The sequence below is a fragment of the Miniopterus schreibersii genome (assembly GCF_964146895.1).
Source record: "Miniopterus schreibersii genome assembly, chromosome: 6".
Classification (NCBI taxonomy): domain Eukaryota; kingdom Metazoa; phylum Chordata; class Mammalia; order Chiroptera; family Miniopteridae; genus Miniopterus; species Miniopterus schreibersii.
Window position 1 is genome coordinate 67,943,241 of NC_138107.1, and position 17,108 is coordinate 67,960,348.

A 17,108-nucleotide genomic window follows, 5' to 3' on the forward strand; every position below is an offset into this window, starting at 1 on the left:
GACAGCTAAATTTAACCATAAATTGCCCACCAGATTACATAAGTGGGTGTTTTCATTTTCAGTGTCCAAAGTTTGTTTTCCTTTATATTCCAACTTGTATTCCTAACCACAGAATTAGATTACATATAATATTATCTAAGACAATAGTAAAATAGATACAGTCTATATGCGTGTCTGATATTTCCCTTATATTTCCTGCTTAAATACAACCTCTCAATTGAAAAACTAAAGTAGATAGTTACATCCTTTTATTATTCCATTATGTTCTAAGAATTGAAACTGAAATCACCACAGCATAAAAGTTAAATTTTATATAAAAATATAACGTCACTGTTTTGTTTTTCCCATGAAGAGCCAATATTCTGTTCACATTTTAGACATGCAGTCTAAAATGGAAAAAAAAAAAAATCAGTCTTTGAAATGGAAATGAACAAAAAGGGTCACACAGAAATTGAAGATGTACAGAAACTCAAAAGGCCTAAAAAAAAAACAAACAAAAAAAAGGCCAATTCTAATTAACTATTAAAGTCAACAAGCAAAATAACTGAAGGAATTGATTTTAAATTGTTACCTGTATTTTTCTTATATGACATGGCATTTCATTAATAAATGGCACAGCATTGTCAGAAACATCAGTAAACTGATAAGAAGGAACAGGTTCTTTCATTTTTTTTGTGCATTTAGCTCTGAATTCTGCCCAGGTAGAATATTTTTTTCTAATCTTGGTACATGAAAATCAGCCTGTTAAATGTATGCTAAATAATTTATACAGAGGTATAGAAAACAAGGAATCAGATTCAGATTCAACACACTAGGCTGAAGGAAAGTGAGTGAGCAAAGAACTGGCATTTCTGCTACTTCTTTTTGGATCATCTCTATTCCCCAGTCTCCTTGGATAAAACCACCTCCTAAGGAACAAAAAAAGTCATAAATTGAACAAACACTACCTAAATCTCCTTACTGCTCATTATTTTTCAACTGCTATTAAAAGGGAAATGAATTCATTTCATGGGTGCATTTCTCAGAAGAATTAGTGAAGGGGCACCTGACAGCTCGGCTACATGGAAGAAAAACAGGAATGATTTAGCGGAATATCGAGAGACTGCTGTCCTATACTCGCAATAATTACCGTGTTAACGAGAGAGACTCTCCTCTTCATTTGTTTACTTCATAATTTCACCAGTGAATCAATGCAAACAGAGTCTAACTGAAAAGTAAAGCTGATGTTTTATAATAAAAGCAAATCACTGTCAGGAACCAGGGAGAAGTCACCCTCATAGGGTTATAAGTTTCAAGAAAATAGTGACTATAATAACGTGGGAGTTTTTCCAAATCCATTTGGAGTACTTTAAATGAAACAAATAGGGAATCATTAAGAAAAAAAAAAAATCAGCAGCAAAAGGCTGCTTCATTAACAACAAGTATTTTGCTAGCGTGAAAATGAGCCCAGCGGCGCATGTTAAGAAATTACTGCTGCCGTAACTAAAACAAGCCTATGTAGTTGTGACTAACTTCAGAAGTCACTGATATGGTTAAAGTCCAAACATTTTATAGCAAGATTAAATTACTAAAGAGGAAAGAGGGGAATAATTTTGACCACTAAAGAGCCAGCCTCTTAGTCCACGCATGAAGATAAGAGACATTCACTGAGCACTTGAGGTAAGAAACATCCAAACCTGCACAGAATTTTTATGTTTATTTGAAGCAACTGACAACAATGCCAGGAGGCAAGATCTCAAATGCTCCCAAAGAATGACAGTTCTGCAGCTTCTTTTATATATTTGGGGTTAAGGAGGGAATGTTCAGAAGATTACATGAAGGTAGGAGAAAGTAAGGTGGGGATAGGGTTACAGGTTAATTAAGAAGGTTATGAGCTCTGGAGGGTGGTTAGGCTTCCGAGGGGTCTGAAAAAGAGGCATTTCAAAGGTGTGTTAACCTAGACGCACAAAAACAATGGGCAGGGAGTGCTAAAGGCTAAGATAAACTTTTACTAATAAGTTATAGGCCTCAGGTGTGACTACTCTGTTAGGAATTTATAATCAGATCACCCTGTGAGGTACTTCAGGTTAGATTTATTACAGAGCTCATTTTTTATCCACACACTTGATTAAATATTAAAACAAACTAAAGGTGACATACATGAAGTATACAGCCCAGGGTCTCACACATGTTAGACACCCAACAGATTAGCTTTCCTTCCTTTCTTCCTACTCCCTTCAGCCGCTGATTCCTTATCTTACAGCCTTATTTACATCGAAGTGTCTTCTCTCTACAACTGACCTGAAAAATATGAATTGTTTCATGTATATATAGATATGTTTACTTCTTATTCTCCCGTAAGTCTCCCATGTTTTATCCATAAACAATATGTGGTGAACAGTGTGAATACTTGAAAGCTCGAAATAGATGTGACATGGTATATTAGGAAATGTACTATAGCTACATAGAAAAAGACTCATCTAAAAGTTGTTTAAAAATTTGTGGGGGTTTTATTATTATTTCACATGAGCGTTGGCTCCTTCCATACTTTCTCCTGTTACCCTCAGTTTGTTATCTCCTACCTCATAGCTCCATGATAACTGCAGTAGTTCCAAGCCTCATATTGTCATATAACAGTGTGCCTCTCTCTTTTTATCTGGGAGGAACATCTTTCCCAGGGGTCCCCCACAACTCACTGGCCAGAGCTGTGTCACATGGCCACCCTCACCTGCAAATGAAGTTGTGAAAGTCAGTCAGGTGGAGTTGGGGGGAGGGGGTCCTGCCAATGTGGAAGAAAGTGAGAAGACTGACTATTGAATCGAATATTAATAATATCTGTAACGTTGTTATGTGAGATAATGAGCCACAGTCATTTATAATGCTTATAATGAAGAACTTACAGCTATAAGCTATATTTAGTGTTATGAACTGACCTGCACCTTTCCCCTCCCCGCCCCCACCCTCCCACCAAGTCATATGTTGAACTCCTAGTCCCCAATTATTTGGAGATAAGGCCCTTGGGAGGTCAAGTTAAATGTGATCATAAGGATGGGACCCTAATTAGATAGGCCTGGTATCCTTATAGGAAGAGCAAGAGACACCCGCGCTACACCCTGTGAGGACACAGTGAGAAGAGCGCCATCTGCAAGCCAGGAACAGGGCTCACCAGAAACCAAAAAGGCTTCCCCTTGATCTTCGGACTTTCTGGCCTGAGAGAAGTAAATGTCCGCTGTCTAAGCCACCCAGTCTGTAGTATTTTGTTATGGCACCCAGCAGGCTTGACCGTCTAAGAAAGAAAAGTCTTGCCGCCCTTCTTTCTTCAGTGGGGCTCTGCATGGTTGAGTGACAACCTGTAGAGACTGGAAGAGTTCCAAGAGCTATGGCACAGGAATGACATCCACTTTTCCTCACATTCTGCATGGATGATTCATGCAAATGCTCTTACTTCAGGCCCTATCCCCAAAGACCAATCTTTCAGAGATTTTTTTATTTTAACTCAACAGTCCCTTGGTTTTAGTCCCAATCTTCTTAGCTCCAAAGCCAGCAGTATCTCTGGAGTGTAACAATCACCCCATTGCCAAAATATCAGTGCAATACACGCTAACATAAACCTTTAAAAAGGAAACAAAAACAGAAAATCCCAGGCCTGTCCAGTTCTTAACATTTTTTTCAAACCAATGAAAAATGTTAAGAAAATGGGTTGCAAAGGTTCAGTGTTTGTTTCTCAGTGAATTAGGAGGTCTGTAAAAAATAAAAAAGGCATATTCTGCTATATTATCACGTTCCAATTTCTGGCCAAACCCCTGTAGTTTTCATCACGCATCATTTTTGTGATTAATGACGTGCACCCAGTTAATGGAAAACAGCAGATTAGGTTCCCACTAATAGTTTTGGAAGTTATGTCTGCCTGCCTCATTTGGTAACAACCTCACTGTTCAGTAAGAAACTAATGGATTTAATCCCAAAGCAGAACTTAGTTTACGCATACAAGACAGGTCAGATTTCCAGAGTGGAGAAAATTACACTTCAGAGGTGTGCTGATCTTCCATTGAAATTTAACACTGAGATAATGCCTCATGATGGTTGTTTTTTTTTACCTTTTTATTCCTATTTAGTGAACAATTTAAAAAATTTACAGTACTTACTTGAGGCCTATAAAAATAGGCAGAATTAGCATCTTGCGACCATTGCAAATAAAACAAATGTAATATGATACTTTCTATAATTAGTATACTGAGCAGAAAAGACATCTATTGTTTTGAAGACACAGGTAAGAAACAGTTCCTTATATATTCATGTATCACTGCAGTGCTTATGTCAAAAGAAAATTTACATTTCCTTATTTTGTTTTACTGCGTAAAGTGTTAGCTCCAAATAACTGTGGTTTAAGAAAAGCAATGTGGTAGAGTGGACAGCAGAGTAATCTAGGAATAGAAGACTAAAGAGGCAAGAATTCTAGTCCCATTTCTGCCTCAAATTACTTTGGAAACAAATCTATCCTTTGTTTTCATTTTTCCCATTACATTTTATATTCATCTTCTTAAGTCATTTAACAATCGCTATATTATTTCAAATTTTATCTATGTATGTTTCACATTTCCCATCTGGACTAGGCTCCTTAAGGCTACACCCCACATCTGATTTACATTAGTTTCTCCTACATTGCCTAGACTGTAAGGTTCAGGAGGGATTTCCCTGTATCCCCAGAGGTGAGCATGGTTTGACCTCATGCTAATAAGATGCCAAGTAAGTTGACACTTTAATAAATAAGAAACCTAACAAGAATAGGCCAAGCACAGGGGATTTTTCCAGGAAATCGCCTGGAAAAAAACCTCTGTATGATACTATAATGATGGATACATGTCATACATTTGTCAAACTCTTAGAATGTACACCACCAGGAGTGAACCTTAAAATTCACTATGGACTTTGAGTGATTATGATGTCAGTGTAGGTTCATCGATTGTGTACCACTCTGGTGGTTGGCGCAGATTATAGGGGAGGCTATGCATGTGTGAGGGTGGAGGATATATGGAAAATCACTGTACTTTCTGTTCAATTTTGCTGTGAACCTAAAATTGCTCTTAAAAAATAAAGCCCTTTTAAAAAATAGCATGATTTCAAAACAGAAGAAAATTCTGATCACATATTAAATCCAGTAGAGTCTGCAAGTGTTTTGTCTATCCATCCTAATGTTAACTAAACTTTATTATAAACACATACTATGTGTCAGACACTTTTCTAAAGTGTGTGTTATGAATATGTATACTTATGTAATATAATAACCCAATGAGGTAGGTATTACTGGGATCCTCGCTTTCAAAGGAGGAAGCCACAGTGAAAGAGATTAAGGAATACGCCCAATGCTGCCCAGTGGCAAAATAATGGTGAAGATTCACCCAGGAAGGCTGGCGCCCAAGTTCAGGAGGAGCCTTATCCTGATCTGACCGGCAACCAAATTTCATTGTTTGGAGAATCATTTTTGCCTTCATTTCACAATTTCATGTATATTACTTTTTACTTTTTCAAGTCAGAGGTTAAATTTCTTGGGATTAAAACCTAGTATCTCCTCACTGTTGAATAATCCACAGCATAAGAGATTAAATTACCACATCAACCTCCTGTTAGGGATCTGACAAGATGGAATCGCTGGGAAGGACAAATCAGAGCAAACATATGCTATTATCTGTTTCAGGCTTTTAGTTCAAGAGAAAAATGGAAAAGAGAAGAAAATGCAGGTATGTGTAACCTATGGAGCTCTGTCACGCAAAATGAGGGCATTTGACCTCACTTCCAGGAGTATAATTTTTATACAAAAATTAGTCCGTATTAATTAAAGGTAGTAGCACTCTGGGGCTATTTTCTTTTTGATAGTTTTTACTGTTGTTAAAGTTGGGTGAGAAGGGGGTTGATGAGAGGAGTGGTCAGATAAGAAATGTCTCAAGCAAAGAAAACAAAGGATTCCCCTCTAGAAATACAACAAAAGGCACAGAATTAGAAAAAACAGAATATTAAAAAAGGTTAAAGTTTGGAGAATGTAAATTCTCTGGAGAAGAGAAATTGAGTAAACTATGGAGGAAAGGCGAATAATTTCTATGCCTCTCTTTACTTAATCTAGAGTCTGGGGGGGAAAATGCAGTGTTTCTTTAAGAATGAAAATGAATAAGCAGCTAACATGACCCACTGCAATGGCCGTATTTTAGTTTTTTAAAAATCCATAAAGATTCTGCATTAAGCAACAGTCAAAAGTTGTTCATGCTATTTCCTAACAGCAAAAAGGCTACATAAATATAGTTTATGTTGAGCTGGCTGTTTCTAATAACTGATGTACAGGTGCAACTACATATCTAAATGACAGAATCGATGGAGACATCAACCAAATAATTTATTGAGCACTAACTAAGCACATGGAAAATATTCTACTGTTATCTGCTCTCATTGATTGTTAAGTTTTGCAGGTTAAGGGAAATTGTGTGGAAGCAAAGTAACCACTTAAGAAATGATCTGTGGCTTAAATTTCAATCTGCAACAAAGAGACATTGACCCTTAGGTTCTATGTATTTCATAGTCTTTCTCTCAGACAAGAGATCTCCAGAAAGATCTCACTGGCCAGGTTGAAACCTTCGCAGAAACTTTTTTCACTGTTTGCTTAAATACACCTCAGGTTTGTGTAAAGTGGAGGCCTCTGTCATGCAAAATGAGACTGAACAAAGAAGCATTCATCCAGTTCTAGGTACTAGAACTGAATATTAAAATTAATATTGCAGTCTCTGAGCCACAAAAAATTTATTAATATAAATGACTCAAAGATAGATGTTAGAAAGAAATAAGGAAACAGTAATCAATGTATGTCATTTCTTAATCACAAGCAAACAGAGGTATGACACCACAGGCATATTATTTATCAAATTCTACTCCTATTTTTTTATTTTAAGGTACAACAAACAATCCGATTCCTTAACCAACTATCTACACAGGTAACAAAGAGCAAACAGGGTTGAATATAGGCAAGATGACTCCCAAGCCCAAAGTGTTAACAGTTTTGCTAGACTTGTTATTTGGGCCTTGTAAGAAGCCTGGATACATTTGAGTTTTATTCTGCTGAATCAGCCTTTTCTTTTCAGTGTCAAGTTCCAGTAACAGATTCTCTGAGGTCAGTATGACAGTGCATTGTGAGGGTGCCCCCTCGATGACAGCCATGAAGCCACTGTCGTCAGAGATATGCCCACTGACCTTTCTTCCAGTATTTTAGCATTAGTTTCATACACCTCCAGCAATCCAGCTACCACATACGCAGCCCTCCCAAAGCTTTGGACCTCCCAAAGCAGATGGCTCTCCCAGACTGAAGAAAACATCTTCAAACCTGCAGCCTTTTGTACGGGACCACGCTGCAACTAACTGTCCCACCCAGCCAGGGCTGTCTGCTAATTTTCATACTTCACGTAACTGACAAACATTATTCAAACTGCCTCCCTCTTAGATAACTTATTTCATGAAACACTATTGCATGTTTATTTTCCAAATGTTATTTTCAAGAAGTGAGTAAACCAAACACATCTGAACATTGCACTCTCATCAGAAACACTATTTCTTCTTGAATAGAAACACAGAAATATATCTGTCATTAAGTAGCTTTTTGCCAAACAACCAACAAATTTTGTACCAAAACTTCTTTTTCTATATGTGGGATGGCTTTTCTCTGTTTCTGAAGATTTTTGCCAAGGTATTCAAACATTTGCTTGAGGAAGGGGTGAGGGAGGGTTAGCCAGGCAGCCTCATATTCCTATGGGGCTAATATTTACCTCTAAGTATTACACACATAGTGAGATCCAGTGCCATCAAAGCTTTAACCAGAAAAGAAAGGATGATTACCTGATATTCATTGGGCCAAAAGGTGCTCACTGCTAGCTCAGCCCGAAGCCAGTCTCTACCAGTGAATCCAGTCACATTCCAAATGGGATTGGCAAGAGGTCCCTTATTCACCCTAACTAATATGTTCAAAGTGCCAGGGTTCAGCCCTTTCTGACTATAGAGCAGGTAACTGAAATCAATACAGTGCGTGTCATTCTCCTTCATTGTCGGCAGCTGAAGTCGGGCTTTTTCTCCAGGGTCGTGATCTGAAGAGTCCACTATCATATAGGAGCCTGAAAAGACATTACATGTAATAAAGTTAAATAAATATATAAGCAAAAAGGAATATATCCTAGAAAGAATACTAAAAACAAGATCAATCTATTCTCAGTGTTAAATTTTATTTTATTTACTTAATTTTTTGTTAATCCTTGCCCAAGGATATTTTTTCCATTGATTTTTTTTAGAGAGAGTGGAAGGGAGGGGGAGAGACAAAGAGAAACATCAAAGTGAGAGAGACACATTGATTGGCTGCTTCCCACACTTGCCTCGACCCCGAGTAGGGTCGGGGATCAAGCCTGCAATTCCTACCCTTGACTGGAATTGAACCCGGGACCCTTTAGTCCACAGGCCAATGCTCTAACCACTGAGCAAAACCAGGTAGGGTCTCAGTACTATGTCTTCCAGAACAGAGCCATAAGGGTTGTATTTGGATCCCTCTTCTTAACCAATTTGTAGAATTAATCAACCCTTCTGTGTTTCCTCCCTAAAAAACAGCAGCTTTTACTCGTGACACTAAACATTCACTGACTGCTAGTCTAATTAGTTCAATTAATGCCCCAAAACTTATTCAAATCATGGAAGATAAGAGGATTTCTACTATATAAGAAACGAAAATTTTAAATCTGACCAATTCCCATTTGGTGGTACTATAATTCAGAGCTTGTGGCAAGACTTCATATGATAACACTATCAGGTCAAGTACAGACCAATTCCCATTTGGTGGTACTATAATTCAGAGCTTGTGGCAAGACTTCATATGATAACACTATCAGGTCAAGTACAGAATAAGCTTATTAAAGTGATAGCTACTGATGTTGCTTTCACTTCATTTCTCCCAGTTCTCATCTTCTCTTGTAACCTGGAATTCTTTTTTTTTTCATTTCTCCCAGTTCTCATCTTCTCTTGTAACCTGGAATTCTTTTTTTTTTAATTCCTGATTCTCATAGATTATACAGTAATAAATAAATTGGCCATGTATATTTTTGGAGAAGTTATGCTCTTTTTTTTTCAACAGGATATCCTGGATCCCAACCCAATTTATAGAAGCAGGATGTTTCTACCTTTGTTATAGTCACATTGGAAGCCCACGCTGCTCTACGGAGATGTTTTTCAAATCACCACAGCAGAGCAAACTAATTACTGCTTTCAACTATGACCAGGCCTGAGATCTTGGAAAAGTTACTTAATGGCATTGGGCCTCAACATCCTCATAGGCCTATGACCTATTTCTCCCCTGCTATACCAGGAGAGTGTTTTTTCCAGTGACATATTACAGCAGTAGTACATTTAAATGAGTTTTACAAGTATGTATTATGACTTCTGATTGTCAATTTTAAAGTGGTGCTCCCTAAATGATTTATGGACTTTCAAATAGTATTTTCTTCCCTTATAAAATAAACTTTGGAATAAAATAGGCTTTGCCTCACATTTTAATTTATATTAACTATAATGGTATGATATTTACCATTAAGACCACTTAGCAATTTTCAGCCAGTTGCGCTTTTAAGCTACAATAGTTTTCTTATTAAGGAAATGAGATGAGCAAAGTATATTAATTTGTAGGAATATAAATTTGATCATTAGAAAGACAAAAGTCACAAAATAAAAAGCTTGTCCAAACAATTTTAGCATTTCAGGGGTATTTAATGCAGGTTAATTTTTTTTTAAGTGCTGATATTTCATTTCTGAACATTTCATTGGAAAATGAAGGAAAATATATGAGTACTTTTTTGAAGGCAGAGTACAAAATTAGCGGGATTCTCCCTGGTTTTCTCTCCCTCAGCATATCTCTAAAATGTGTGTGGGCTCCACCCTCTGCTCTTGCTCTTCTCACTTGGAGCTATTCCTGGGCAAGCTCATGCCCTGTCAGAGCTTCCACCCATCAGACTCCTTCCTCCAGTGACACCTTTCTCTCAAGCTCCAGACTCCTATTTCCAGCTGCTTCCTGCTGTAAATGGCTTTTTTTTTTCAATGCAGCCTGACTGCTGCTACATTTGCTGAGTGCTCTGGGATAATGTGCATTTATTGCACAGTTTCTGGAAGGAAGAAGCTCTAGCACCAACAAGCCATCTGAATCCTCTGCCAACTGACTTCGTACAGTGGTTATTAACCCTGTAGGCACTGTGAAGGTAGCTGTCTATTTGACATAAGATTCCCTTCCATCATCCCAAACTTAGAGAACACTATGCTATTTTTATCAACTTATAAAAATTACTCCTACAGTTGCCCAAAATAAATGATTGCCAACTCCCAGAGTCAGAAAATTCTACAATATGTGTTTCCCTCATGTTTTTAGATTATAATTTGTTTACTTACTACTGTTCTGTTACCAGCTAACTAATCCATCAGATTTATAATGAATTCAATTTTATTTAGTTGTGATTTAGCTATCTCAACACTTAATAATGATACTTTTGTGCACACACATATAATGTACTCACTTTTAATTAATATAACTTACTTAATGTGGCCTTACAAATATTCTTCATAGGCTCCTAGGCAATGGAATTCTCAAATATATCATTTAAGACATAGGAGAAAAAGATACATGCTTATAATAATTCTTTTAAAGTGCAACCTTTCTGGAGAGCAATCTGGCAACAAGAATCAAAACCCTTAAAAGAGACATATACCGTTTGGTCTGGCAATTCCAACTTTAGAAGCATACACTAGGATAAACAATCCTGTATAAATACAAAGACATAGCTTTAAAAAGATGCTCATCTCATCATTACACTGTTTAAAATAGAGAAAAACAGAAGCGTTTTAAATGTCCAACTTTTAAAATGGTAAATCAGTTTGATGGCTAATTGAGTAGTCATTAAGAATGATATTAAAACTATTTTAATGGAAGACAGTCACAATATGTTAAGTAAAATAAGCCGGTTACAAAATATAGTCATTTATTTAAAAATATTTAAGTTAAATAAGTCTATTTGTATGAATGTATGTATATTCATGTATGAATATGTGTGTACGCCCATTAACTGGAAAAATACAAAAATATATAGCAAAATCTAAGTTGTGTTATTGGGGAGAGCTATAACTGTCTTCTGTTTTCTTATTTTTGTTTATGTACATTCACTGAATGTTCGACAATAAACAGGCAATCGATTTGTACTTTTAAAAAAGAAACTACATGAATACTATTTTATAAGAGGAACATCAAATGAGTAATGCTAAATACTTAGGAAATAAAACAGGTATTTTGCCTTTAAAAATAAATCCTATTTGCATCCTACAGATTAACAGTATTATGGCTTTCTTTCAACAACAACAACAAATGAATAAAAAAAACTTCTTATTGTGATTCATTCAAAAAAGAGAAGAGAGGCAGAAAGTACTTGGACTAAGTAGTGTTTTTTATTAAAAGAATAGCCAAAGAAAAAACTCCCATAATCATAAACAACAATAATGCCCTGTGTATTGTATGTCTTAATGAAATTTTTATCTTTAAGCTATACGTCTAGGAATAACATAACAACACAAGAAACAGGATTAACTGCAAAGAAAATAATGAATAATAAATAAGTTTCCATACTTCATCCTAAAACTCCTGTTATTTATATATATATTTTAGTATACCAACGTAATATTTTTATTGTCAGTTCCTATTCAAAATCCACTGAATGTGTTCTATAAACTAAACTGAGAGAAATTCCCACTTTTCTGCCTTAGTACCGACAACCCTCCATGTTCTGGTCACCAAGCAGTTTTGCCACTTTACCTCCCACTACTGCTCCTCACAACCACCTTCTCCACCCTGACAGAACCCGCAGCACTTTCTCCACACAGCATCTGCTCATGCTCTTGGAAGAAGGCCTCCCCTCATCAAAACCCCCAGCCAATTTTACCCATTGTTCTTCCTCAGCCCCAAGCCCATGTCCAGCTTTCCCTACCTTGAAGCCCTTTGATACACAGTTTCCGCCTTTCTGCTTCTGACCCTTAATTAAGCACTGCTTTTGCACAAATTTTAGATAATGTATACAGGGACCATTTATCTCTCTCAGAAGACTAATAATGTTCTCTTAGAAAGCACCTAATTCAGAGTCTAATCAGAAGAGAGAAGCCACACAGTAAATGTAACAGTGAAAATGTAATAAAAAGAATTACTGACTCTAAGGGAGTAGAAACTTTAATGTTGGAAAGAGAACCCTAAAGAATAACTATAATACCCAAGAAGAGAAAGAATGTGGAAAGGGGAGGAAAGCTGCTAAAATCAGACCCCCTTAGAGGGTGCGGGTGCAGCCCGCTGGATGCTGGAGGAGTCTGCTGGGTTGCTCAGGCCAGAGCTGGCAGGAAACTCTTCCTTGCAGGAGGGTGGCGTGAAAGCTGGGCGCACAGTGTGCATGCTGGGAGGGTCACAGCAAGGTGGTCACAGACCAGGCTGTGGCTGCAAGCTCACTGGGGGCACTGCAAGCACTGGGCACATCACTGGGTAACTTTCAGCTATGCAGTACCAGCAAGCAGAAACTAAAACAGAAGCACAATTTAACCAGGAGTAGAAGCAACTTCCCACTAAAATGCCCCTTCAGCACCCTCTACCGACAAAGCTTAACACTACGAAAGCTACAAAGAAGAAATGCTTCAAGGGTCCAGCTCCATTCTAACAGAGCAGGTAATGAAAGATTGTGAGCGGCAAGGCCATGAGTTGACAACTGGCACAACATCTAACAAAGGCCCTGCATATAGAAATTCAATAAAACTTGTTTTGGTTGGTTAGTTGAATGACTGAATAAGGAAGATACAAAGAGACTAGCTCTTAGTATGTAACAACCTGTAACTGCTGAGGCAGTTCCAGTGGACGATAAATAATCAGGAAACATAAAAACAACAAGAATGAATCAATTGGAACTGGTTTATGCAGCTTCCAGACAGGGCCCTTTGATGAGAGAGTATAATGTTTGGAAGAATGCACTGAACATTTTTGGTAGAGCCATTCTAAGCTTTTCTTAGAGCAATGCTTCTCAAACACTTTAGTCTCAAGACGCCATTTCCACTCTTAAAAATTATTGAGGACACCAAAGAAACTTTGTTTCTGTTAGTTTTATCTATCAATATTGACCATATTAGGAACTCAAAGTAAGAAGTTTCAAAAACATTTATTAGTTCAGTTAATATTAGTAATAAAATCATTATGTTGACCTTAATACATTTTTATAAAAAATTACATTTTCAAAAATCATATGGAGAAATTGTTTCACATTTTTGCAAATCTCTTTAATGTATGACTTAATAAGACCTAGATTCTCACTTGTACTTCTTCATCCAATCTATTGTAATATAATACAGTACATCTTGTAGCCTCTGGGAAATTCTACTATATACTTATGAGAAAATGAGAGAAAAAAGGAAAAACACTATCTTCATGTTTTTATGACAATAGTTTTGACCTTGAGGATCCCAAAAGGGCCTTAGGGACCCATACTGGTCCCAGGACTACCTGTGGACACCACTATATTTTAATATACATTTTTAAACAATGTGTCTTTATTGATTTAAGAGAAGGAGAAAAAGAGAGGGGGAGAGAGAGATAGGAACATCAATGATGAAAGAGTCACTGATCCACTGCCTCCTGCATGCCCCCAACTGGGGTTCGAGCCCGCAACCCGGGCATGTGCCCTGACCGGGAATAGAACCACGATCTCATGGATCCTACGTCGACGCTCAACCGCTGAGCCACGCCTGGCAGGGCCACAATTATTTTTATCTTCATGCTCTAATGAGAACATTAGCAGTGCTTTCATTTATATAGAGTGTACTTCACTCATTCAGTCTTTGCAGTGTATAAAAATATGCCCTATAAGACGAAAGTCTTCACTGGGATACAGGATGTCTGGAGAATGAAAATAGAAAAAGCCGAATATTTTTACACCAGTAAAAATTTACAGTGCATATCAGAGATGATCAAAGAAACAGAACAGGATAGATAGACACACACGCGCACACACACACTCCACACACACGCACACTCTTGGTGGGTAGAATAGTGACAACCAAAATCATGATCTGGGTCCCAGATCACCCACGATGAAATTTTTGTTGCTGTTAATGTTTAAACATTTCTGTTACTATTACCTTTGCGCTGAAGCCAATGTCATTGACCTAATTTTTTGTCAAATCTTTCAGCTTCTCATTTTCTTTTCTCGAGCTTCTTCCCCAGCTCCTTTTCTCTTCATCTGATTAGGTGGCAACACAATTCACTGAGCGACTAAAACGAAGAACCTAGGAATCGGTTTGCTCTTTTCCTTTCCCTCACGTTTGTCTTGTAGTATCTAATTCCAAACTATGTCCTTAGGCCGCCTCTTCTCTTCATCTGCACCAGTTTCCTCAAGCTCCTGTCATCTCTCAGGACAGCCAGACGAGGCTCCGAACAGGTTTCACAGTTTCCACATCAGCAGCCCTACAACAGGTTTCTAACGGCAGCCAAATTCATTGTTTTCAAAACATACAATTAACCATTTCTCACGCCCACACTGCAATGAGAATAAAATCCGAACTCTAACTAGGCTGTCAGCTTCAGGGTAATCTGGCCCCTGCTCTCACAGCATCTCCTGCCTTCTCTTCCCTTACACAACACGCGCAGGCACAGTGGTGGGGCGGCCTTCCTCCTGCCCTTTAAAAATCCTGCTTACACCTGCCCCTGGGTTTCTACTGGGTTCCCTCTGCTTGTGATGCTCTCTCCTCAGCCGGCTCATTTTCATCATTCCGCTCAAGTGTGATCTATTAGTGAAGCATTTCCTTGGTGTGTCAATTAAAGTTGTTCCTCCAAAGATTCTTTCCGACATGCTACTCTTTGTAATTCCTTCACAGCACTTGCCATGTGGCAAGTACTGATTTTAATTTGTTTACGTGATTAAAAATCTCCAGGAAAAGTTCGGATTTTGTCTATCTTGTTCATCCCAAAACCTAGACCAATGTCTGGAGCTTTCAATATGGAGCAGAATGTTTAGTATAACTAAACTGGATGACAACCTATTTGTGTTTTCTGTTCTGCATGTCCAAAGCAAATACACCGTATCTATCTGTGCATCTCCCAGCCCTAGTGCAAGCTTTTTATGATCAGAATCCTCCTTTTTACCCTTGCATCTAATAGACAAATTTTTCACCTGTAAACTTCTGGTGAGCTCAACTGAAGGCAATCAAAATTTTGAATTATAGAAATGATAACAATATTGTTTTTTCAGAGATAAAACAAAAAAGTCATGGAATCTGAAATGACTAAAAAGTATTCTCAATCTCGACAATTCCCCAAGAGATTCCGTTATCTGCATAAGGCTGAAATAGGTGCCCTCACATTTCTTGCATGGCCTATTATTAATTCCTAAAACTTGTACATTCTGGTATTTCTAAGATAATGCCTGTCTCCTAATGGAGTTTGCCCTGTACACCACACAGCTTGTTTCTAAGACAGAATGAAGCACACATAATAAAATGTCAGATTGGAAAAAGTAATCTTGTCCTTCAAACTCCAATATAAAAGGACTGAACATGTATCTTCCTAGTATTCTGTCTGCAACAACTTTATGCTCCCTAAAATATTCCTCCCATTGCCTTAGCAAAATATAAAACTGTTTCATTCACCTTCTGAAGGACTAAAATTTCTTGGAACCCCTGAGTAAGGGCTTTGTATTTGTTCTAGGTAGCCAACTTACATTTGAAAATCTTAAGTCTTGATTTCAGAGAACAGCTTCTTAGAATTTTCAGAGAATACAACATAGTAAAAAGAAGGTTTTAGGTAAAATTAGCACAATATTCTCCTTTTTGAGACACTAGCCTTCTAGCGGAATTTAACTGCTACATGTTAAGATTTAGAAATTGGGCAAACATTGTGGTCTTGGTCCCCTGCAACATCTTAGAAAGCAAAAGCATGAATCTACTTGGCCCATACACTGACCACCACCATTTTCATTAAGTCAAGACTAAATGAGCTTGTCTATATGAGCTACAACATGCTGATTAGGTAAGTTCCGAACACTTGTTCTTTTAGACATACTTGTTCCTTTCTCTATCAAATAGTAGAATCATGCTGGAAAATGTATGAAAAGATCATTTTCAAAGGCAAAAATGAGATGACAATGTTAAAAATTAGTACACTTATAATTTTCCAATTCAGTGGCACTTGAACAGTTCTCAAACTTTCCCTCGCAACCTTTCTCAACCCTCACAATTCTACCCAACACCTTTCATCCCAATGTCTGTCAACAACCCTCCTTCCCAACTTTTTCCTTCCTATTCTTTTCTGACCCTCTTTTCCAGAAAGCTAGCTTCCTTTCCTTTCCTTTCCTTTCCCCCTTCCCTTCCCTTCCCTTCCCTTCCCTTCCCTTCCCTTCCCTTCCCTTCCCTTCCCTTCCCTTCCCTTCCCTTCCCTTCCCTTCCCTTCCCTTCCCTCCCCTCCCCTCCCCTCCCCTCCCCTCCCCTCCCCCCTCCCCTCCCCCTTCCCCTTCCCTCCCCTCCCCCTTCCCGTCCCCTCTCCTCCCCCTTCCCCTCCCCCTTCCCTCCCCTCCCCTTCCCCTTTCCCCCTTCCCCCTTCCCTCCCCTCCTCTCCCCTCCCCTCCCCCCCTCCCCCTTCCCTTTCCCCTCCCATCCTTCCTTCCTAACCTGATATAAGTATAGAATATTCTCCTTGGAAACACACATACACACGCAACAGTGAAGGACTCATAGGTGTAAGTTTAAGATCTCCTATTTTAAGATTTTTTCAGTTTCTGAAACTGCATCACTCCCCGCATGGCTCTCCAACCTGCATAGCTTTTCTGTTATGTGGTACTGAAATGTTTTGAGAAGCAGCTGCTAAAATAAAAAGGCATCTTGAAAGAGAATAATCCAAGTTACATTACAAAGGCAACAGGGTCTTTGTCCTACAGCTAATTCTCCAATGATCACTTGCCTTTTCAAAGGCACCAAGACGGGAAAGAACAATGGAAGGTAAGCGAAGGTAGTACAGCCTGCAGCCTCTGGAAACTGACAAAATCCTCAATATCATACTAACGATT

At 38.1% G+C, this 17,108-nt stretch overlaps 1 protein-coding gene across 4 annotated transcripts in view; it reads right to left on the minus strand.

Moving 5' to 3' along the window:
- PTPRK (protein tyrosine phosphatase receptor type K) overlaps window positions 1–17,108 on the minus strand; it is a 436,319-nt gene that overhangs the window by 249,412 nt on the left and 169,799 nt on the right. For all 4 annotated transcript variants that reach the window (XM_081140405.1, XM_081140404.1, XM_081140407.1 and 1 more), the window contains exon 3: window positions 7,852–8,123. In XM_081140405.1, the coding sequence (XP_080996531.1) occupies window positions 7,852–8,123 (272 nt within the window). The remainder of the gene's footprint in view (window positions 1–7,851; window positions 8,124–17,108) is intronic.